The following is a 24,186-nucleotide window of genomic DNA, read 5'->3' as shown; positions in this document are numbered from 1 at the left end:
AGCCGCTCCTTTGTCTGCCGCCGCCCCCGAGGCCCCCACCCCCTGCCAGCCGCGCCCGCCACGTCCGCCTCTCGCCTCGCGGGGCCGCGGGGCCTCCCAGCCAATCGGGGCTCGGAGCTCGGGGCCCGGCCCGGGGTGTTGTCCGCGCCCCGCCGGCTGATTGGCTGCGGCTCCCCCTCCCCGCCGGGGCCGGAGAGCAGCCCGGAGGAGCTCGGCGCCCGGCTCGGCTTCCTCTGCGTGGCGGCGCGGGCTGGGCCGGGCTGGGCCGGGGGCCGCTCGCTGCCATCGCCCTTCCCTCCGCAGCGGCGCGGCCCGGCCGGAGGCCCCACGGGGGCAGGGGGCGGGCGGCGCAGACTCGGCACCCGGAGGCGCGCGGCCCCGGGAGCCGCGGGTGGGAGGCGGCGAGGAGGAGAGGCCGCGCCGCAGCGGGCGGCGGGGGACAGGCCGGCCATGGCGCTCGACTTCTTGGCGGGATGCGCTGGGGGTGAGTACGGGCCGGGGCCGCAGGGGGTGGTTGCGGAGAGCGGCCGTGCCCGCACCGGCTCCACGTGCGCCCCCTCCTCGGGCCCGCCGGGCCCGGGGCGGCGCTGGGAGCAGGCGCGGGCCTTGGCGCGGGCGGGAGCCGGGCCGCTCCGGGAGAACAATAGGCGGGGCGGGAGCCTCCGCAGCCGCGCCCCCCGCGTGCCCGGGCCCCCCGAGCGGGGGAGGACCCTCCTGCCTTTTGTTGCCCCCGCGGCCCTCCCGCCCCTTCAGCCTGGGCTGGCTGCGGGCCGGGCCCCGGGACTCGCCGGGGGGGCGCCGGCTCGGTGGCGGCTCCGCTCACCTGGGCCGGCCCGGGCCGCGGAAGGAGGCAGGAGCGCGCGCGGGGCCTGGGCGCCCAGGCACTTCGCTCCGAATTGGAAACCCATAGTCCTGAAATGGAGAGGGCGAGGAGGGGCTGAGCCCCCCCCCCCGCCCGGCCCGACCCGTGGGACCCAGACTTCCAGGAGCCCCCGGCCGGCCCAAAAGGATTTGGAAGCAGAAGGTGGAGGGGTGCAGGAGAGGCTGGGGTTCCTGACCGCGGATCACAGGAAGAATGGACTTCCTGTCTGAAGCTCCTCCACTCTGAGCAAAGTCTCTGGCAAGAGCTCCAGAACTTTCTTGAAGCATGAGCAGGATGGATTTTCAACCAACAACCCCCCCCCCCCCACACACACACACACAGTGTACATATAAACTGAGGAGACAACTCTGCCAGGCTCTAACTTAAAATCAAGAAATGTCTATGTTCCCCGTCTTCAGAATTTATATAATTTCAAGTATTTTCAGCCAGAAATGGGGGGGGGAGGAAGTCAAATAAAAAGGCTGCTGTGATAGAATTTAGAATTGAAAACAGCATCTAATACTTTTAACCTAAGTCATGAAGGGACCAACGTGAGATAAGGTCACACAAGTCCTCTCTCTGTCAGCCTTTTTTTCATCCCTGACATCTCAAAGTTGGTATTATTCCTTATGTAAAGAAAGCAAATTACATTGGCAGCTAGAAGTGGGGAGGACTGGCAAAAGAAGCCAGAATTTAGAGTCTTTGCAGGAGAGCCACATGATACCTCCATGCCCAGGCTGTTATTTGCTCCAGATTTTGGACAGTGACCGTATTATGTCTTTTAAGAATTGGTTTTTCTTTTCTATGGGCTCCTTGGTGAGCCATAAACCAAGTATTGATCTAGCATGAGTTCACCTTCAGAGAGAGACAGAGAGAGAGGAGTTGCCCCCTTCCACTTCTTGGCATTTGGATCGTTGCTGTTCAGCCTGCATTTTGGCCCTTCTCCTACAGTGGTAGCAAGAATCCCTTTTCATCAGCTCAGCTACATGGTATTTTCTTTACCAGAAACACTCTCAGCCTCAAGATTTCCAAAGTGTTTGCTTTGTAGCAGTTTCTGGGAGTCAAGAGGACATTGAGTTGAGAGATTCTGACCTCCCAGCACATGGCAGTTGTCACTTTTCATTGACCCAGAAAAGACAATCAGTGGTAGAGATGGTGAGATAACCAAGAGTGGTCCTCCTGGCTAGGTAAGACAGCTAGTGGTGATGAGGGCAGTAGGAAGTAGCCAAGGGGATAAATAGTTTTTTATTATGTCTCCTTCATTCTAAGCCTAATACAGTTTCTTCTGTAATACCCTACCTTTCATAAATAGGTATAAAAAATTTATAGGGTGGAACAAACTAATAGTTAACCATTAAATTGTTGAAAGAGGAAGAGAGTATAGAGAACTTTGCCAGTCCTCCCCACTTCTAGCTGCCAATGTAATTTGCTTTCTTTAAATAAGGAATAATACCAACTTTGAGATGTCAGGGCTGAAAAGAGACTTGAATTCAAATGAGACTAATCTGACTGAGCCTCAGTTTTCTCATCTTTAAAATGAAACTATTACCTATAGTGGCCACTCACAGTTTTGAAGAACAAATGAGAGTGTAAATATAAACTGACTTTTGGTATATCCTATAGAGATCAGCACCACTATTTGTCAGATTTATGTTGAATAACATAAGAGGCAGGGTTAGAATCCATGTCCCATAATCCCCTGTCAAGTCCAGAGGAGAGTTTGGAAAGCTGAAGGAGGCTTGGATGGTACCAAAGACTTGTGTTTTGTGCTACTTGGACATATTGCCTTCCTTCTTTGGCCCTCAGTTTCTCATCTGTTTAGGGCTACTGGTAAGATCAGAAGAACTTAAAATGCTGTACCTCCTATAGGAAAATAGTAATGTTATAGTAAAGACTCCAAAAGAAATAAATGTTTAAAATTATAACAAAAACTGCCTTTTGGAGACTACTGATATAGGCAGATCTGCTTGTTCATTGATAAGTGAGGCAGCACAATTATACTAGGAAGATCCCTGGTCTAGAAGTTAGGAAACTTGGCTTCTTACTGGGCCATTGATCCTAACTGACTCCATGTAGACAAATGACACATTTTCTTTGAACCTTGGATGCCCCATCTGTCAAATAACAGTAGCTGACATTTGGTACTTTAGTGTTTAAAATTGACTTCCTGAAAACTAACACTGTATACTTTGTGCAGATGCTATACTCATTTTATTTCTTTTTTTTTTTTAGGATTTTATTTATTTATTTTGCAGGGCAATGGAGTTAAGTGTCTTGCCCAAGGCCACACAGCTAGGTAATTATTAAGTGTCTAAGGCCGGATTTGAACTCAGGTCCTCCTGACTCCAAGGCCAGTGCTCTATCCACTGCACCATGTAGCTGCCCCTCTATACCCATTTTAAAGAAGAGGTAACTTAAGCTCACCGTGGTTTAGGTATTTGCCTATAAATTCATACACCTAGTAAGAGTCCTTGCTAAACTGGAAACCAGATCATATTATCCAGGTCTCCTGCCCCAGACTTTTTCTATATTTTAAACTGTATCTAAATTGTAACATGTTATGATTTTCTAAAAGATCCCTTTGATCCTATATTTTATTATGTCATATGTTATAACATAATTTAATATATAAATTCTATGATCCAGCCTCAATTTTGATAAATGGTTGTAATTGCTATTACTCTAAGCCCTAAAAGAGGTAGGTTTTTTTGAGGTTTTCAAGGAAGTTTAGTAAAAAACTGCTGTGGGTAAAGCACAGAATTTGAAGTCAGGTTGACATCTTCCTGAGTTCAGATCCAACCTCAGGAGCAGCTAGGTGGCATAGTGGATAGAATGCCAGCCTTGGAGTCAGGAGGACCTGAGATCAAATCTGGCCTCAGACACATAATAATTGCCTAGCTGAGTGACCTTGGGCAAATCACAACCCTATTTGCCTCAATTTATCATCTGTAAAATAAGGGAAAGAAACTCTAGTGTCTAGTATCTTTGCCAAGAAAACTCCCAAATAGGGTGACAAAGACTTGGACAAGACTGAACAACAAAAAGTTGAAAGTTTCTCCTACCTAAACACACTATCTGGGATAGCAATGTGTCTGCTGGCACAGATGGTTCAAAGGAACTTGGTCCAAGCCAAACTGGGCCCCGAGGTCCAAGCCAGCCAATGAATGATGTGGGCTGAGGCTGGCTGCAGGGAGGAAATACAGAGATGAATCAACTAACCTAGGGGAGTTTGGGCTAGTCACAACTTTTCTGGGGTTCCATTTTCTCATCTTTTAAATTAGGGATTTAATCAGGATTAATTGACCACTCACCCTAAATCTAGGATTCTAGGATGTCACATTGCATAACATTATCAACTTTTCCCTCAAAAGCCACACTTGTCTTTGAAATTCAAATAAATCCTGTGGGTTAGATAGAACAAGTATTTCTAGTTCTTAGACTAGTCCAGCAGAACAAAATGATAAGTGATAAATGTTAGTGGGTCTGTGAAAGGTATGTACCACTTGGGGAAAAAGTGACCACCTTTTGGCTCAGCTGTACTGCTGCCAGGTCAGTAACCTGTTCCTCAACCCTCCCCAAAGCAAAGAAAAAGTCTTAATTTATAACAGTGAGAAAAATTGGAAACTAAAGAGATAGCCTTTAATTGAGGATCAGCCGAATAATTCAGTTAAGTTAATGTATATTAGTATTGTATGGTAATGAGGAAGTTCATGGTTTCAAAGAGATGTGGATTTATACAAAATTAATAAGAGGTAAAGTCAGAAGAGTCAGAACAACTGTAGAAACATAATTTCAAAGACTTTTGTAAACTGATAATGGAATGAATAGAACAAAAACTATTTATATAGTATAAATCTAAAGAATTTTGAAACCTGTTCAGTGACTATCCATATCCATAGGACTTTCCACCTCCAGACCAAAAAAGTGATAGATTTAGAGCACAGGAGATACAAATCTATTTTGAATTTGTTTTGCTAGACTATGCATGCATATGTATTTCTTTTCTTTTGGGGGGGGGTGGTTAAGTGACTAGCACAACCACACGGCTAGGTAATTTTAAAAAGATAAACAAAAAAATTGAGTTCTAAACTTAGAATCAGGAGGCCTGGCTTCAATATAGTTTTTTCTGTTGCAAAATAGGAATAATTATTAAGCTTATTATTAATATTAACTACCTACTTAAGCATCATCCTAAGGAAATGCTCCATTCTTTAAGATTAAATGAAGGAGGGGGGTTGGCTAGGTGGTACAGTGGATAAAGCACCACCCCTGGAGTCAGGAGTACCTGGGTTCAAATCCTGTCTCAGACACCTAGCTGTGTGGCCTTGGGCAAGCCACTTAACCCCATTTGCTTTGCAAAAAAAAAACAAACCCTAAAAAAAAGTTAAATGAAGGGGGGCCACAGCTAGGTGGCACAGTGGATAGAGCTCGGACCAAGTCTTTCAGGAGTTGAAATTTGACCCCAGACACTTATTACCTAGCTGTGTGACCCCATTGTCTTGCAACACCCCCCCCAAAAAAAAGATTAAATTGGTACTGAGTTCAAATATGACCTCACACCATTTACTAGCCATCTGACCTTGGGCAAGTCACTTAATCCTGATTGCCTCCAAAGTTTTTTTTAATAATAGTTAAATTAATACTATAGAATTGTGAAACAGCTTGTATGTAGAATTCTGAACTTGGAGTCTAGAGAATTGGATTCAATTCCCATCTCTGCCATAAGTTCATGGGCATCATTTATTCAATTAAATTTCCTCATCTCTTAAAAATAATGTCCCTTCTTTACAGAATTCTTATAAGGGCCAAATGAAATAATATATATAAAGCACCTTACAAATGACAGCCCTTGTTATTCCCATTTGAATGGATGATAAAACTGAGGTTTGCAGAATTTAAAGTGACTTGCCTAACACACAACTGGGTCTAGAACCCAGGTCATTCCGAAAAGTTGTTATTTTGAGGTAAGAGATTTTTCAGTGAAGACCATTTATTTGGTTCTTTATGGGAATGTGTATTTTCTGTTTCCTCAGCTAGTCTGTTATCTCCATGGCAAGGAGATCCATGCTGGATTAGATACCATAGTGACTGCTTTCACAAATGCTTTCCAGTGTTCAAAGCTCTTTCTTATGCTTTGCCTATTAGACTAGGAATCAGCCCTATTTTACAGGTGAGAAAACCTTGAGGATTAGGTAAAGTGATTTGCCCATCTCACCCCAATACTTTGTCCCATCCCTACACTGCCCCATACACACATATGCACATAGAATGATTATTCTTGCCCAAGCCCAGAATCGGTACATGGAGAACTCACCAAATGGAGATTTAAGACGACATTTCTTTTTACTCCTCAGACTAAACCATAATCTAGCACAGAAACTGTGATACAGCTCTGCATGTCTTCATGCAAAACCGTACCAGGCAGTGGGCATCTTGATAAAGAAAGATCTGGGTTCACTTTGTACTGATGACATGCTAGCTGTGTGACCTTGGGCAGCTTTCTAAGATTAGGTTGAAGAATAGGCACCCCCCTTTTTTTTCTTTTTTAAAAAGTCTTCTGGGGACAACATGGGGTCACCAGGCCTGGAGTCTGGAGGACCTGAGTTAAAATCCAGCCTCAGTTGTGTGACTGAGCAAATCACTTAACCCATATCCCAGCTCTGAAAGCAATGCTTGTGACTATGGGCTGACACCCTCAGCCTCTTTTTTATAAGATGGGGCAAACTAAGAGCTCTAGAAGGTGATTTATGGTTTTCTGGTAATAGTGTTAGATGTGGAATAAGGAACTGGGTTCAAACCTAGTGCCAATCATTTGATCCCTGGGCCTCAATTTCCTTATCTACAAAATTATGGGGTTGAAATTAGATAACCACAGAAGTCCTTTCAGTACTCAGTTTACCATTGAGTGATTATTATTGTTCTGAAGGCATTCATGGATAGAAAGGTGGTATTAGTCAGGATGGAAGTTTGAGTTGGAATCCAACTCCAACTTTGTGACATGAATAAATGAATGAAAGAAAGAAAAAGTATTTAAGACTTAGTTTGTGCCAGTGTCTTAGCCCCTTGAGTTTACATTCTAATGAAGATAATATATGTAGGGGAGCTCTTTGTTCAGGGAAGTTTTGGGTGGAATCATAGAGAGACTCTACGTTCTACTGAGAAAGATAATCTTGATTTGATTACTATTCCCAGTCCTAGAGATGGAGAGAATGGGGAGAGAGGTTTTAGTTCAGTGGAATGAGTGAAGATGGCTGTAGAAAAAGGAAACCCAGGTCCGAAGAGCAATGGATGAAGTAAAAGATTGGAGGTTGTGTCCTAAATCAGTTTCTCCATCTATAAAATGGTGGTAATAACTGGTTTACAAGATCTTTTATGAAAATCAAATGAGATAATGTATGTAAAATGCAGGTTTTCATCCTCTGTATAAATGTGAGATAATAACCAGCATGAAATTCTGCAGATAAGATCAGAGAATCACAGGATTTTAGAGGGGGAAGAGATGTAGCCACAATCATAGTCCAACCTATGCACCAAAAGGATAAAATAGCAACTCTCAGTACCAGTCTCTACTTGAAGATCACCAGCAATAAGAAGGAAGCCCCCTCCTGATGCAGCTCACTCCACCTGGATAGACAATTGTAAGCCTAAACTTAGCTCTTTGCCTCATCCACCCACTGTTTCAGAATCTTAGCGACCAACAAGTAATAGAGGTGGGACCCTGGAGCAGGGATGACCTGAGTTCAAATACAGCCTCAGAGATTTACTACTTTGTGACTTGGGTCACTGGTTGCGTAATTTTAAAAAAAATGAACGAGTAGGGGCGGCTAGGTGGCACAGTGGATAAAGCACCTGGCCTGGAGTCAGGAATACTCGAGTTCAAAACCGACCTCAGACACTTAATAATTACCTAGCTGTGTGGCTTTGGGCAAGCCGCTTAACCCCACTGCCTTGCAAAAAAAAACCTAAACAAAAACTAAAATTATGATGATACCACCAGTAATAACTAGAATTTATGTAGCATTTTCAGCTTTGCAAAGAATATTTCAAATATTATTTTACCTTCCTAGTGACCCTGGGAGGTGCATGTTGTTATCTCAGTTTTACAGAGGAAAGGAAAGGAGTAGTTATTAATTACCAAGCACTGTCTCCTTTTGTCCCTGCAACAACCTGTAGGAGGTTCCTCTTTTAGTGTGTAAGCGAAACAAATTAAATTGCCTCTAGTCACACACAGAGTATGAGGCTGGATTTTTCTGGCTAAAAGCCCCTGCTTTTATCATTCTTTGATCCCCGGGGTCCAGACCTCTCACTCGAGAAATGTCTTCAGCCCGGACCCCAGGGAAGCGGTTCGGATGTGTCCCGGACTTGGTACCTTTGAGCTGTGCTGCGGCACCTGCGCTCTCCCGGCGGGCCGCGGGGTGGCAGTGCGGAGCTGCGCCCTCGAGGCTGGGGAGGGTCTGGGTTGGAATGGGACTGGCTCAGAAATGGGGGCGGGTTCAATAAGTGACCCGGAAGTGAAGCCAAACAAAGCTCCGCCCCTCACCCTCCCGGTGCATCCAGCTGCCTGTCCTCTCCGGGGCAGACAGGCTGGTTGCCCTAAGGTCTACACGGCTAGGTGCAGGCTTCTGCAGGGCCGCCAGGTGGCGCAGCACATGGAGCCATCACATGGGATCCGGGAACACGTGACATCACCGGGCCCCTGGCGCCCTGCCCCGGCCCAGCCTGCTCAGCTTGTGACTCCTGGATCCACACCTGCCAGGTGTCTGCAGCCACTCAGGAAGAAGCTCAAACAGGAATGCCCCACCCCACCAGCCCTGCCATTTCTCCTGTGATATCTGCAGTGTGCGGGCCAGGGGATGGAGGGAGGAGTCTGGCCTCCACAGGACCTCTACAACCTGCCCTTATAATATAAGTGTTCATACATGCCAGGTGTTATTATAATACCTGAGTAATAGTGGATGGGATCAAGACCACCATGTGTCATTTTTCTTTTTTTTCCTTAGTTTTTGCAAAGCCATGGGATTAAGTGATTTTCTAAGTATTCTAAGTATTAAGTAATCCAGCTTCTTGATGATTTCCCCAAGGTTTCACCTTGATCCACTTGGTCCCACTAAAATCCTTTATTTTTCAGAAAGATCCCCAGCTCCCTTAATGCTAGCCAGAACCTTTCTTCTATGATCATCTCAAGCTTATTATTTTATCTTGCATGTACAGTTTTAGTGTCCTACATTGGAATGAGTCTTTTGAGCAATGTTTTTTTTCATTAGAACAGCAGTAAGAGTAACAAAGTAACACAAATTACTATTCCCAGAAAGAGTCATACTTTTTCATATTTTCCTTATTGCCCTTCAAAGCAATCACCTTCATTCCAGGCTTTAATAATACAGTATTTAAAAAACACATTCACAGTAGATAGCCTAAATATTGCAAATATTTCTTTGCAATTACAAAAGAACATCACACAACTGATAAAAACATCTTATTCATCAATCAATAAGTTACCTTACAATAGGGCCCACAATTGCCATTTGTTCAGAGCCCCCCATCAGCTGCCTGCCCTAAGAGAGAAGTCCACATTCTTGACTTCTTAAACATCTCATTTCCCTTAGAATAAGAGCAAAATGAATATCCCATGTTCTTTACACTTCGGTCTCTTTACCCCAAATTTTCAGAATCCGATCTCATACATACGACATTTAAAACCCCAATGCAATTACAACTCAACTAACTTCCCAACAGTTTAGTTTAATAAACTTTAGAGTACCTTCAGCACTCACATTCCAAATGCTATCCAAAATATACAATTGTTAGCATTATTAAACTCAACATTAAAACCAATTAGAGCATTTTCCCAAAAGACATCAGTAAACATCCCTGATAACCTAAGTATTTCTCTTAGTAACCCAATAGCACTTTACTTTAACCCAAAAGTGTTAGAGTACAGTTTAAAATCCCAAACCACATAACTCCTAGCAAAAGTTCAATAATGTTAAAATAGTTTTAATCCTAAACTAATTTAACAATCTAGGTTATTTAATTCCTCCCATTCTGTACAAATTTTGTCAGAACGTTACAACACAATTATCCCTCTTTTAAAACCCTCAGTGTGCTTCCCAAAACTCTAGTTCAGAAACTTTTAAAACAATGAGAGTCATCACTCAGGCCACTCCTTTCAATAAAGGAGTCTCTTAAGCCCTGGATCATAGATATTTTTCTTTCTTTCCAATCACACATCCCACCTGTGGAGGGGTCACTTTACCTTTAAGGTTTAAGCACTTGAGCTCTCCTGTCTATCCCCCCCTCGCAGGGTTGGATGGGGCACTTAGGTAGACTCAGTCTAGGGTTCAAGTCTTAACTATGTGTCCAACCCACCACCTCCTCCAACCCAGGGAGAAAGCATGGGATCTTTCCCAGACACTCATAAGGGTAAAAAAAAAAATCTTTCCTCCTAGAACTTCTCAATCTTTCCCTTAAAGGTTCTCTCTTCTTTTAAACTTTTTCTCTTTTAAGAATCCCCCTCCCTTCCCTTAACTCTACACGCCTAGCACATCTACCACTGGCTCAGCGAGGGAAGGGCTGATTTCCACGTGGGGGCCACTGCACATTACTTCCTTTTCCCCCACCTTCTGAAACTTCTGGGCCCAACTCCCAGCTAGCCCTCTTTTAAAACTTAAGCTGGAGGGGCGGCTAGGTGGCACAGTGGATAAAGCACCAGCCCTGGAGTCAGGAGTGCCTGGGTTCAAATCCGGTCTCAAACACTTAATAATTACCTAGCTGTGTGGCCTTGGGCAAGCCACTTAACCCCAATTAACCCAATTTTTCTCAATTGCAAAAAAAAAACCTATAAAAAATAAAATAATTTTTTAAAGACTAAGGAAAAACTCTAAAATCTTGGGGAGACCCCTTCTGAAACTGATATACAAAGAAAGAAGTAGGATCAATGAGGGAAACTTAAGCTTGGGTCTTAAGACACAGAGATGCTTTTCTCCTCTCTCCAGACTTTCCCTTTCCTCCTGGGCCCCACTGTTAGCCTCTTCCTCTCTAGGACATTTAGCATTCCCAATTATCCAGCATGCTGCATATATATATTTTCCACCTCTTTATTTAAAGGTACCTGTTCATCAGACCCAAACCTTGCCCACCAGGCAGACTGTCCTTGCATGGGGATTTGTGGCCATTCAGAACAGCAGTATCTGATGAACTTACTCTTCTCTTTACCCTGGACAGCATCCTTACTGTTCCAGCTAGCTCATTTCCTACTCAAAAGGCCTCTCCTCGGTACTGGATTGGGGGGGGGTCTCTTCCTCCCCTCCCTGAAGTGCCTTTTTGACCCCTGGCCTCTTATCTAGGACTGCCTTTCCTGGAATTGTCTAGAATCAGCCTCTAAAGATAAAAACCGAAGTTTCCCTACCTTTCTATCACTCTCCTTGTCAATGGCAGGGTTTCAGATCCATCAGAGGGATCTGGCTTGAAATCAAGCCATGAGTGCTCCTTCCCCCTGTCTCTTCTGGGGCTTCCTCAGGGGGTTTTTTAAGATGGCACAAGGCTCCAAATTGTTATAAATGAATGAAAAGAAAAATCTGCTAAAATGAGAGAAAATTGTGCATTTTATTCACAAACCTTGGAAGATACATCCTAAAAGGGACCTCCCTCCTAGGCTTGAGGCATGAATTGGTTTTCAAAGTCAGCTAATTTATGGTCTTCAGACACTCCCCCCCCCTCTTGGATGTTCATAGGCTCTCAGAGTTTGAGTTACAATCTAAAAGGTCTACCCATTGCGTGACATGCCCCTAATATGATCCCCCCACATCACAGGACATGTGATATGCTAAAGAACCCCAATTGTCACAGGGGTGGGGTGTGGGTTAATATTCAGTTACCTAATTGTGCAAACTCAGTAGCATTAAGTCAAGATCTCTAGGTCACTCTTGACCTGTTGAGAACCAGTTTGGGGTTTGATATCCCTGGAATGGGATTAAGAAAACTCTTCCAGCCTTGTGATTGACTGGGCCTTTCCCCCTTTGTAATGGATTCCCTAAGGGCTCCCCTCCACACCCTGCAGTTTAATTGTTGTTGACCCCATCTGGGGTTTTCTTGGCAAAGATACTGGAGTGATTTGCCATTTCCTTCTCTATCTTCTTGTAGAGTTAAGGAAACTGAGGCAAACAAGGTTAAGTGACTTCCCTGGGTCACCCAATTAATAAGTGAGGTCATATTTGAACTCAGGGAGATGTCCTTTTGCCTCCAGGCTCAATGTTCTATCTACTATACTACCTAATTTCTTTAAGCTTAATTACCTTTAAACTTTTATGAACCTACATTTTCTTACCTTCCAATTGGCAATGATATACTCTGCTCTTCTTTCTCATTGCTGTTCTAAGAGTTGAATGTGATCATCAACTTAATTTGTAAAGCAGTTCATACAATATTAGGGATTGTAAAAGTAAACTTGCTTATGTATGAAATTATATCATTTAAGTCATGGGGGAGATAGGAAGGATGGGGAAGAGAAGATTCCAGCAAGATCTTCACTACCCTGAACAGACCTTTTTATAATATCTGGTATAATACATTCTCACTTTATTTTTCTTTAATAGACAAGATCTTCAATGATCACTATGATTTTGATGGGTTCTTTATATTTTTGACACTTAATGCAACTCAAGTCATGGGTTTTACATTCATTATAATGGGTCATTCCCCTCAAAGCCTTAGGTCCCCTTGGGAATTGGGCACTATGGCTTACAGCATTTCAGAAACTCAGCTTTGGAGAATGAAGGTGTAACCCTGAGCACACTCTTTGAACATCCCTTGGATTAGAAAATCTTCGTCCTCTGAGAATGGATTTCATCTTTAGAAATAGTCAAGAGTCATATCACAGCCAATCACTCTAGGTCTTCAAACTGGACTACTGTTTTTTTGTCCCCCAAATGTCCACCTTACAGAATAATCTTGGAATCTCACTTCTCTAGTGACCCCTTCCTAAAGATGCCTCCTCAAACACCAAATATGGAATGACTGTTGAAATGAAATGTTGGAGTTGTTGTCTTCCTAGAGCTTATAGGAGTGAGACTGAAAAAAACATAGAAAATGTATATGGGGTATATAAAATCAAGTTTGAAACTGTAAGGTAACAATCTGTACACTCTGCTAAATGCATTTCAAATCTCTCATGTGATCCTCACAACAACCCCACGACATAGGGCATTTTTCTTATTCCCATTTTAGAAGGAAGAAGCTGGGACAGACAGAAATTAAGTGCCTTGACATATCTCCTGAACTTTGTGACTCCAGTCCAGTAGTCTGTCTACTAGGCATTGTTGTGACCCATTGAGTATTCAGTTACACTTTAAAGGAGGAATAGGAATTGATCAGGTAGACTACCAGGGCAGGGAGGGAACATGTCCGAGACATAGGAAAAAGCTCCTTTTAAGGGACATGTAAATATGTGGAGTATGTTCCTGGGCAGAGAAGTCTAAGTTAAATTAAACGGCCTTGAATGAGACCTCAGGTCATAAAGTTCAGCCAATCCCCTCATGCTGAAGAAACGGGCCCAGAGAGGTTACGTAACTTGCTCAGGGTCACTAAGCTCCACAGATGGAAATTTTGAACTCAAGATTCAGCCATGTGATCCTGGGCAAGTCATTTAACCTAATTTACCTCAGTTTCCTGTTCTGTAAAATGAGCCTAAGAAGGAAATGGCAAAATCCTCCAGTGCCTTTGCCAAGGAAAAACCACAGGACTGAGAAGTGAACAACCACCACCACCTCTGGTTTCAGAGCTTGGTATTATTTCATTGCATCTATTGATGGGGGCCAAGGAAATAGAATGGTTGAAAATTGATTGGGGCAGCCTTTGACCCATCCTTTGTGCCCTCTTCCTTCAGTGGATAGAATGTTGGGCCTGGAGTCAGGAAGACTCATTTCCTGAGTTCAAATTAAGCTACAGACACTTATGAGTTGTGTGACCCTGGGTGAGACATTTAACCCTGTTTGCTTCAGTTTTTCTCATTTGTAAAATGAGCTAGAGAAGGAAGCAGCAAGCTGTACCAAGTATTTTTGCCCTCTACCCCCCCCCCCAAAAAAAGAATCTAACACAACTGGACTCAACCCATCCCCTGTATTTTACAAAGATTCTTTTATATCACCACCTCCAGTTGTTTGTTCTTAAATCTTTCCTACCAACTTCAGCTTCTTTGAGAATTGTGGGTTGGCCTGTGACTACATAACTGTCCAAATGACACTTCCAATTTTCTTATAATCCTCATAGGTGCTGCAGGTGTGCTGGTGGGACATCCCTTTGACACCGTCAAGGTGAGGTTTTTTTTCCACAGGTTTAAGTATAAAATGAATTTGCACAGAATGCAGCCCCACAAAAAAAAGGGAATTGGTGAAAATTGGGGACCATATTTTGGGGAAAAATTTTCTACCTTTTTAAATTTTTACCTGAAGTGCGTAAACGTGCTTTGCTTTCTGGGTATCTTCTGAGAGGTATTAGGTATATAATGGAGAAACTATTTTACCCAGACTTGTTTTTAAATCTAAAACTGCTTAGAAGGGGATCATAAATTCTCATTTGAAATAGTCTAAGGGCCTGGACACTTTGCTTGAGTGCATGTTGCTGTGAAGATTTCTGACCTTGGCTTTTGGGAAAGACTGACTGACTGACTGGGTCAATTGTTGTTAGTTAAGTAAGCCCTTTCTAATCTTTGATGTTTCACAGGCACCTGTCCAAGGCCACTAGAGAATGCCATTCTTTGAAGCACTTTTCAGGAAGATGAAAACCTGTAAATAAGTTTCAGCCCCAAATTTTATTTTGTTGTAATTGGGGAGAAGGGGAAGGTAAACACTTAATTAGGTTACCTTCTAGATTGATTGAGCCCCTTCCATATCTGATCAGCCTGGAATCAGAGAAACTTTGGGAAAAACCTTAGGGTAAATAATCCAAAACCTTAAAATGTAATTTCATATCTCCTATTGCCTGATTGTATCAACTCCTCCCTTCCCCTTTCCAGCCACTACCCACTGGGGACAGCCAAATGCCTTAGGGGAAGGAAGAAAATGTATCTAATAGGGAGGTCCTGTTCAAGCTAAAACTAAATTCCTCACTTCATTTCTACCAAACTAATAAGAAACTTAAGCATAAGTTGGTTTTTATTTTTTCATTTGTTTTAAAAAAGGTATTATATTTCCTAATTTTGATCTAAGGCTTATCTTTTGTCAGGCAGTCTTTTATAAACTTTTTTCAAGACAGATCATACATTAAAAGTTTGGAGGGGGAGGTGTCTCCCAAAGGAACACCTTTTACAAAGCCTAGAAGCAGCTCCATATTCATCATGGTACATAAATTCAGATTCTTTTATAAAGGCATACCAGCATAGCCTACTACAATGACTAAATGCCTATTTCTGTTACTGAATTAGCATTAGCTTTGACTCCTACCTAGCCTCTAGAAAGCAGGAAATGGCCCTCAGTCCTTGCCCCTTTCCCGTGGAGGAGGAATAAAGGAAATTTTTACTTTCTGTTGCCTTTAAGGTTTCTTCTCAATCCCCAACATCCTTCCTTACCTGGTAGGTAATACAAATATTATTCTCCTTTTATAGAAGAGGAAACTGAAGCTGAGTGTTTTTGCAGACTCAATTGGGAGTGAAGATGATACTTTGTTGTTCACATTCATTTTATAGTCTCAAGGTTTTTTGTTTTTAAAGAAAATTACAGCTATTACTGAGGCCCTTGCAGAGAAAAGAGACAGTATTTACTCTGTGTCTCCTTAAGCATTCTCTTATTGCATAGCCTCCATTTATATTAAACCAGGCAACTTGTTACTCATATATTAAGGATTTCAGGATGGAAGGGAATCAATTTTTTCAACTCCTGTTGTAAAAATCCATTAAAATGAAATCTCCCCCCCCCCCCCCCAAGTCCTGGGAAATTTTCCTGTTCCTTCAACTGTTTGTAAATTTGGAAACTGGTAGTATCAGAAAGTATAGATAAAAAGATGTGGGGGAGATCTGTATCCAGCTCTTTAACATTCACTAGCTAGTTGACCTTTTGCAAATCATTTAGCTTTTCCTGAGTTTTTTTTTTATCTTAAACAGATGCTTGCAAAACAAAGTGCTATTTTTAAAAAAGTGTTCCTTTGAATACCTTCCTTACTAATAATCAGAATGCTAGTGAAGATACCTCACTTTTTTCTTAGTGGAGTTTACTTCCAGTGTACTTTAACACCAAAATACTCATTTTAAATAGGTTTTTAAGGCTTACGAAATAATTTCCTCACCTACTATGAGTAGGTAGCATAAATATTTTACAGGTGAAGAAACTGAGGCTTAGAGAGGTGAATTGCCTTGGCCAGCTAATAAGTGGCAGAACTCTAAACCTAGGTGTCCTGACTTTTAAAACTAGTCAATACATATACATATGCATATACACCTTTTTATTTGGAGGCTGTCTTTGGTCCCCATATGGTCATTAAATATAGCATCTTCATCTTTGGCTTAAAGGAGTAGCTTAGGTCATAGCCATTTAGAGCTGGAAGAGAATTTAGAGGCCACTTTATTAAACTTCTTAGCTTTCCAAGTATAAGGGAATTAAAACATTAAATGATTTGATCATTGGGATTCCAATTTGAATTTGAACCCAAGACCCAAATCCTGGATTTGCTCTTTTAGTCTAGGGCCCAGGTAGGCTTAATTAAATTTTTCAGTTTTTCCCCTTGAGCACCAGAATTTTAATATGCAAAATACTTTGTGATGGGACTAGTTTGGCTTTTGACATTCCCATAGCCCCCCCCCCCCCCCCAGGGTCTACCTTCCAGAGGGTGGGGCCGCTGGTTTTCCAATTCTAGAATAAAAGATTGGATCAGGGGTCCTCCCCACCACTTGCTACTGCCTCCTTCCCTTCCCTCCCCAACCCCCTGTGTTTGATGTGATGTTGAAAATTGTTCTGTTGCTTTTTAACTGCCTTTACTTTCTGAGCCCAGGGCTGTCTTCATTATAACAGCAAAAGTGTTACTTTGTTGTAGATGAGAGATAAGCCTCATCACTGGAGAGTTACCTAGTAAGTACAGACCAGGTGAACCTTCTGTTTCTCTCAGTCTGAATTTCTTCCAGAATGTATGATTAGTGCCAAGAATGGCCCTAAAAATCCCTCTGGAATCCTTCCTCCCAGGTCCTGACAAGTAATTGGGGGGGGGGGGGTGGAGGGTTGTGGGTAGGGAAAATTATCCCAGCCTGGCTAGAACCTCAGATGACCAGCCCAATATTCTGTCTTTTTTCCCCCTTTAAAAAGAATAATCTTGGGGAAATTGACAGCACTAGCTATCACTACTATCAATATGAGGCCTGACTTACACATACCCTTTCTTCAGAGCATTTAAACTTTATTTCTTCTGTTGATGCTTAAATCCAACTTCTCCCTCGAACCCACAGTTGGGATGAGCATAACTAGGATGCATCAAGAACTGGAAGGAGAAAGGGGATCATTTGGATTGGAGGGAGTGTGGACATGGGGATGAATGAACTTCAAGGCTGCTTTGGGGAGAAAAAATAGTTTGATTCATAGATGTGGTTTTATTTTTTTTAATTTGAGCCAAGCAGCTCAGGGAGACAGACCCCTTTACTAAATTGCATTTGGAGGTCTCATTTTCCTAGAACCCAACCTCTATTACTATTTGTTGTGAGCCAAGTGGGAATTTTCTCTGTATACTGTCCTTATGCACAGTCAAACTTTTTCACGCTTTTTTTTTAAACCTGTTGAGTGCTTTTGGGTGGGTGGGGAGGGGTTTGTTTGAGGTTATAGAATCATTTAAAGACATTCATCCTCATCTCTCCTGCCCCTCCACACACTTATGTAATATGTATTATCTTCTAAAAAGGAGGATTATAAGAATCTCACTTTTGAGATTCAAAAAAAAATTAGCTCTAAAGGAAGTCAAAAAGACCTTGTCAAAGAAAATAAAATACTTTAAAAACTTAACCCAATTAAGATGAGTTGGAAGTTTTCACTCATTTAGGAAGCACAAGGATTGAAGCCTAAATCATCCTCAGTCTCCAAATCCTGTACTCTGGCTCTTGGAATAACTAGAGGAAAGGTGGGACAGCTGCTTTCTACCTCAGACCAGAACAAATAAAATTTAAAGCTTTGGGGAAATGTTTCTCCTTATCATTGCAATTTTAAAAACATGCATAACAAGAGCAGAGATAAGCCCCCAAGGCCATAAGGAGTGTATTATCTGTAGAGGAACCTCCTCTTTCTCCTCCCAACTGCTGATAGCTGAAATCTTAAATCAGCCCCAAGGAATCTGCTCACCTTAAAAATAAGTTTTGTTTGTTTTAAATTGGGGAGGGAGTCTGATGCCTACGTTAGGGGAAAAAAAACAAATTGATGACCATAGAAGAAAGCTAAATTGGACTGTATTTATTGCTAACCTCTATCCTCTTTGGAAAAAAAGAAAAAACACTATTCTGATCCTTACAATGAGGTTAGTTAAATAAACTGAGAGCAGGTTTTGTCCTAGACCTCTCTGGTAGTAGAATGGTAGCCAGTGGATATTAGTGCCTCACTCTTGGAATGGGAACCCATTAATGGGGACCCAAGCAATTTAGCAACTCTACAGAGAACAAGTGGGGTTCCTTGAGGCCCTAATTTTGGACTGCTTAGGGGTAACCACACAGAATACCAACATAAAGGGAGGGCTGTGCTTTCATCAAGAGTGCTTTTGTAGGGGCTCGGCTAGGTGGTGTAGTGGATAAAGCAGTTACCTAGCTGTCTGGCCTTGGGAAAGCCACTTAACCCCATTTGCCTTGCAAAAACCTGAAAAAAAAAAGAGTGCTTTCCTGTTAACCCCTTCCCATTTAAGCCCCAGGAAATGTTCTGTGCATCATCTCCCAACAACTCTCTTTTCCTTAATTATAAAATAACCCCTAGTGCATCTCACCACCTTCTGCTCTCTGATGACCACATGTGGGCCTCCAGAGTGCTGTAGATATAAAGGCAGAGGACAAGTAAACTCTTTGGATTTTCCTGGACCTATCAAACTTTTTCACTGTGAACTTTTGTTTTAGGTCCGCCTCCAGGTTCAGAATGTAGAGAAACCTCTCTATCGAGGGACTTTGCACTGCTTTCAGTCTATTATAAAGCAAGAAAGTGTAAGTAATAGTAATTCCCATTTCTTCAGTGCTTCATGGTTCACCTCTACCTTTTTTACAACAGCTCTCAAAAGTCAGGTAATCTAAGAATTGTTATCTCTGATTTAGAGGTAAAATCACTGAATTGAGCTCATTTACTACGTATGTGATTCTGGGTAAGCCACTTAACCCTGTTGGTCTCAATTTTGAGCTGGAGTAAACCAGTCTAGAATCTTGCCAAGAAAAAACCCTAAAAGGGTTCATAAAGAGTAGGATGTAACTGAAAAAAAGACATAGCAACCCAGTGCCAGGCACTGGGCATGCCCTCTGGAAACACTAGGAATATAAAAAGAGGCAAAAGATAGTCCCTGCCCTCAAGGAGTTTACAATCTCTGGGGGAGGGTAGAATACAAATTGCCAACAAATCTATACAAAGCAAGCTAGATACCAGATAAGGAGGAAATAATAAATAGAGTAGAAACTGGAATTAAGGAGAATTTTAATTGGGATTTAAAGGAAGCCAACTTCCATGTCATCTGGGGCAGAACAAAAGTCTCATCCCTCTTCCACTCAGCCCTACAGATATTTCAGGAAAAGAATCATGTAGCCCATAAATCTTTCCTTTTCCACTCTCTTTGGTGTGATGATTTTCTAGAGAGACAGTACCAGAGAGGTTGGGAATGCTTGCTATCACCCAGAGAGGAAACTGTAAAATTAGAACTTAAACCTAGCATCTCTGGAGGTTTTGACACAGTACTTCCTTGTTAATCAAACTTTGGAAACTTTGCTGATCTTATGGTATCGCTTGCCTCTAACACTAATATAATTTGATGTGATCTGTGTTATACAGAGTGGGGAACTTTAATTAATTTAATTAATCTTTACATATATGGATGAGAAAAGTGTAGGGGCGGCTAGGTGGCACAGTGGATAGAGCATGGGCCTTGGAGTCAGGAGTACCTGAGTTCAAGCCTCAGACACTTAATTACCTAGCTGTGTGGCCTTGGGCAATCCACTTAAAACCCTACTGCCTTACAAAAAAAAAAACTTAAAAAAAAAGAAAAGGGAGGACCAGAAAGAAAAAGTTGCTTTTCCATGATTATATCAGCGAATGTGGTTGTGATGGAGCCTGACCCCAACCCAAGTCTTTCTTTTAGCTTAGGGCTTAAAATTTCTTTGTTCAGGGTTTTTTCCTTGTTTGGTTGTTTTTTTTCCTCCCCACCACATAATCGCTTCCATTTATGAGTGAGTTTTTATCATCATCACCAGTATTCCCCATCATTGATTTTTTTTTCTTCTGTTTTGCTTATAGGTATTTGGCCTGTATAAAGGTATTGGTTCACCCATGATGGGTCTGACCTTTATCAATGCCCTCGTGTTTGGGGTTCAAGGCAACACAATCCGGATCCTGGGGAAGGACACACCTATGAACCAGTTCTTAGCTGGGTCTGCTGCAGGTGCCATCCAGTGTGTGATCTGCTGCCCCATGGAGCTGGCCAAGACTCGGATGCAGCTTCAAGGCACAGGCGAGTACAAACAGAAGACAAGGACCTACAAAAACTCCCTGGATTGCCTACTGAAGATCTACCAGCAGCAGGGTCTCCGTGGCATCAACAAAGGCATGGTGTCCACTCTGATCCGCGAGACGCCCAGCTTTGGCTTCTACTTCCTTACCTACGACTACCTTACCCGCTTCCTGGGCTGCGAACCTGAGGACAGCTATGTTGTGCCCAAGTTGCTGTTGGCAGGCGGCTTTTCTGGGATTGTGTCCTGGCTCTCAACCTACCCTATGGATGTGATCAAGTCCCGAATACAAGCAGATGGTGTTCGGGGTGTCCAGCAGTACAATGGCATCCTCGACTGTATGCGCAAGAGTTACCAGGCAGAAGGCTGGAAGGTATTCACCCGGGGTCTCACATCCACCCTGCTGCGGGCCTTCCCAGTCAATGCAGCCACCTTTACCACTGTCACCATCTTCTTGATGTACATGCGGTCAGATGATGTGATGACAGAGACAGCCCTCTCCCACCCTTCCAGCTTGTAAAGAATTTATCCCCCATCCCAGGATGTCTCCTGTTCACTTTTGACATAGCCCTCTCCCCTCCAGAGCTGGATTTTGCTCTATCATATTTTTGTAAATGCCTGTTCTTGTAGAAAACTCTGTAAACAAAACTACTAAGCTGTTTCACCTGGGTACCATCTTGTCTTCTGGGGACACCTGGGTATCATCCCTCTTGGTGATTCAGTCCTTTTGTTTCTTGGGAATGTAGCCAACTTCTGTTCTAAAAGGACCTCAAATGCTAGCATTCTGATCCTAGGACATATGCACTGGACCTAATACTTTTTCTCGCAGTGCCAGCATTCTGATAAGTTTTTTCTTGGATTTTAATTAACCTAACTGTTCCTTCAAGGGAATCAAATCTATACAACTTTGAAAGAGCCTAAAGGCCATTTGTCCTTGGGTCTAGTTAGATTTTTACTTTCCTATGTTGGATGCATTTGATTTTACTGAAAGATCATTATCATGTGATCACAGCAAAGGATTTGGAGTTAGACCTGGGTTTGAATGTCATCTTTGTTCCTATATGACCTTGGGCAAATCATTCCTGTTTTGTTTTTTAAAGAAATTGAGTTTCCTCTTTTATAAATGAGGGTGTTGGAATATGTGATCCCTGTGGTCTTTCTCAATTGTTGACTTGTGTTCTTATCCCAGAGGATAAGAGGTTCTCTAACTAGGAAACCCTTCCCTTAAATATGGTTCTGGGTCAGCAAACACTCATTCAGGAACAGTAGTGCAGCTGAGGGGGTACAAGCTGAGATGCTTAGACATCACTGCCCAGCAAGATGGTATCTCTTCCATCCTTCTTCAGTAATAAAGTCTGCTTGTGCAGGTTTATAGATAATGATGTCAACCATGTTAAACTCAGGACAGGGAGCACCAATGGAGTCAGAGGAGAGTCCCAAACCCCCATCTTCCACCCCTACCTTTTCTGCACTATACATTTTGGTTGGGCATTTCAGGCCATAGACCATAATGTGGAAGTAGATGTGGTTTCAGCATATTGAAAAGTGCAAAGGATCAAATGTGGATAATGAGAATCTTTGTATTTATTGTTATAGAATGGCATTCTCATTGTTTTTTTTGAGGCTCTAAGCCTTGCTAATGCAAAAACTTAGATAATAGGGGATGAGTCATAAGGACTGAGCAATATAGAGTGAGGCTGTTCCCCACATAGGTTTCCTGTCACCAAGGGAGAGCCAGGAAACAGAGACAGGGTTAGGGAGTTGAGGGAATAGGTCCTTTTTTATACTGTACTTTAATAAAACGGAATTAAAAAACATTTTACACCACTGTCAGAAATTATGCTGAGGATACTTATTTTCCAGAGCAAAATATTTGACAGAAGGCAGAGAAGGGTATTATTGATAGGCTGCCACTGAACTGAGTTTCATTCACACAGTACAGGAAATATGTCACCTAAAGTATGAATAAGTCAATGATATCTTTGTAAGATATTCTGTAATTATTGTACAGACTCAATAAATTTTTTTTAAATCAACACTTGAATAAAATTTATTGATGCCTTTTTTTACATGAGTCAATTTAGAGTACACGTCATCTTCATTTCTAAATTGTTTCCTACCGAATTACTCTTATGCCCTGAGCAACATCCCCCATGTATAACAAGAAATTTTTTTAAAGGAGGAAGTCTTTCAGCAAAGTTAATCACAATTGGATCTGACTAAATGGAATATTCTATCCTTACAACTCTGAAGGGTGGGGGGGGAATTTCTCTGAGCAGATTTTGGGCAATATTGCATTTAGTTTTGTTTTTAAGTAACCACTTTTCTTAGAGCATTTTGTATTTGACAAAGTCTATCCTTTCTACCACTCAAGAAGTCTGGTGTTAATGGAAATTACTTATCAGAAGTCAAGAATTAGTCAGTGGCAGGACAGGGACCTGACCATAAATCTTTTGGAAATTAGTGTGTTCTTACATTCCACTGTATTAACCTAGGCTGATCTTATCAGCTCTCTTCTTCAGCATCCTTTGAAAAGTAGAGGTAACAAAATATTTGGAAGACCTCCTTAGATTTAATAGCAAAGGTGTTGAGGAGAGGGCTTTGTCTGTTAAGATAGCCTCACCTGGATTATACATTCTCAAGATCCTCCAGCAGCAACCTGTGCAAAGAAATGCTGGTCATTCAAGGCTCATTGAATTGTCATTGAAAAGCTGGCTGAATCCTTTTTTTTTTTTTTTTGCAAGGCAATGGGGTTAAGTGGCTTGCCTAAGGCCACAAAGCTAGGTAATTATTAAGTGTCTGAGATCGGATTTGAACCCAGGTACTCCTGACTCCAGGGCTGGTGCTTTATCCACTGCTCCACCTAGCCCCCCCTGCTGAATCCTTTTTTCCAGCTCTCTTGGAGATGGCCTGTACAAGCTCTCTTCCAATATCACCCCTCAAGGCCCACCTGAGATCACTTCCTCACATCCCCAAAATCTGCACCTTCAACTTCCTCAACATTTTGCTTGGGCCCTAAGTTGGTACTCATCACATTGTGGTTACTTCTATAAGTCATTCTATCATCTTGTTCAGTTTGAACGTGCATCAAACTAAGAGATTCACATTTATTGATGTATTCATGCATATAGGATGTTTTCCTTACAGCCCTCACATCAGTGGCCCTGAGTATTTAACAGGAGCAATGATGCCAGCCCACCCAAGGGGCAAGGTCTGCTAAAGGTGGGCTAAAACCTTTCTTGAATCATTTTGATGGGAAGAAGGCAAAGGGTCAGTGCTGAGTGACTGAGAGTGTTCCTAGTACAAAGACTTGTGTGATCTAAGGCTCCTGTGTTAATGTGTGTCCTTCGTTTTCATGAAGATCATGTTATCAGGGAAGTGATGCCATGACAAGAACATGAATTGGATTTGAGTGAGGGGGGTGCTGTGTCACCAGCTTCACTTTCTCCTCCAGAGCCATCTGAGTCCAGTGGACAGATAATGAATCAGGATGACTGGAGATGGCCCTGGATGCCAGGCAGTCTGGGTTAAGTGACTTGCCCAAGGTCACACCACTAGTTAAGTGAGGCTGGATTTGAAGCCCTGACTCCTAGGCCAGTACTCTTATCCACTCTGCTATTTAGCAATTAAAAGCAGTGATAAAAGAAGTCATATTTTAGTACACTACTTACAATTG

At 42.5% G+C, this 24,186-nt stretch overlaps 1 protein-coding gene across 2 annotated transcripts; it reads left to right on the top strand.

The window, feature by feature from the left end:
• Nucleotides 1-386: 386 nt before the first annotated feature.
• Nucleotides 387-22,546, top strand: SLC25A29 (solute carrier family 25 member 29). 2 transcript variants are annotated; one of them, XM_074213082.1, is made up of 4 exons: nt 387-484; nt 14,129-14,172; nt 18,924-19,007; nt 20,299-22,546. In XM_074213082.1, the coding sequence occupies exons 1-4, from the start codon at nt 451-453 to the stop codon at nt 21,028-21,030; spliced, it is 894 nt and encodes a 297-aa protein (XP_074069183.1). In that variant the 5' UTR covers nt 387-450; the 3' UTR covers nt 21,031-22,546. The 2 variants fall into 2 exon arrangements, with proteins under 2 accessions (XP_074069183.1, XP_074069184.1); XM_074213083.1 differs by having other exon boundaries at nt 424-484; nt 14,129-16,917.
• Nucleotides 22,547-24,186: the final 1,640 nt, after the last annotated feature.

This window comes from Macrotis lagotis, chromosome 1 (assembly GCF_037893015.1).
Source record: "Macrotis lagotis isolate mMagLag1 chromosome 1, bilby.v1.9.chrom.fasta, whole genome shotgun sequence".
NCBI classification, from domain to species: Eukaryota; Metazoa; Chordata; class Mammalia; order Peramelemorphia; family Peramelidae; genus Macrotis; species Macrotis lagotis.
This window is presented reverse-complemented; position numbering and strand designations above follow the sequence as displayed.

What these genes read in the sequence shown, in the direction of transcription:
- SLC25A29 (XM_074213082.1), top strand. Translation starts at nt 451, where the DNA reads ATGGCGCTCGACTTCTTGGCGGGATGCGCTGGGG. An exon ending in CTTGGCGGGATGCGCTGGGG is followed by an intron (nt 485 to 14,128) that starts GTGAGTACGGGC and finishes TAATCCTCATAG; the next exon opens with GTGCTGCAGGTGTGCTGGTG. An exon ending in CTATTATAAAGCAAGAAAGT is followed by an intron (nt 19,008 to 20,298) that starts GTAAGTAATAGT and finishes TTTTGCTTATAG; the next exon opens with GTATTTGGCCTGTATAAAGG.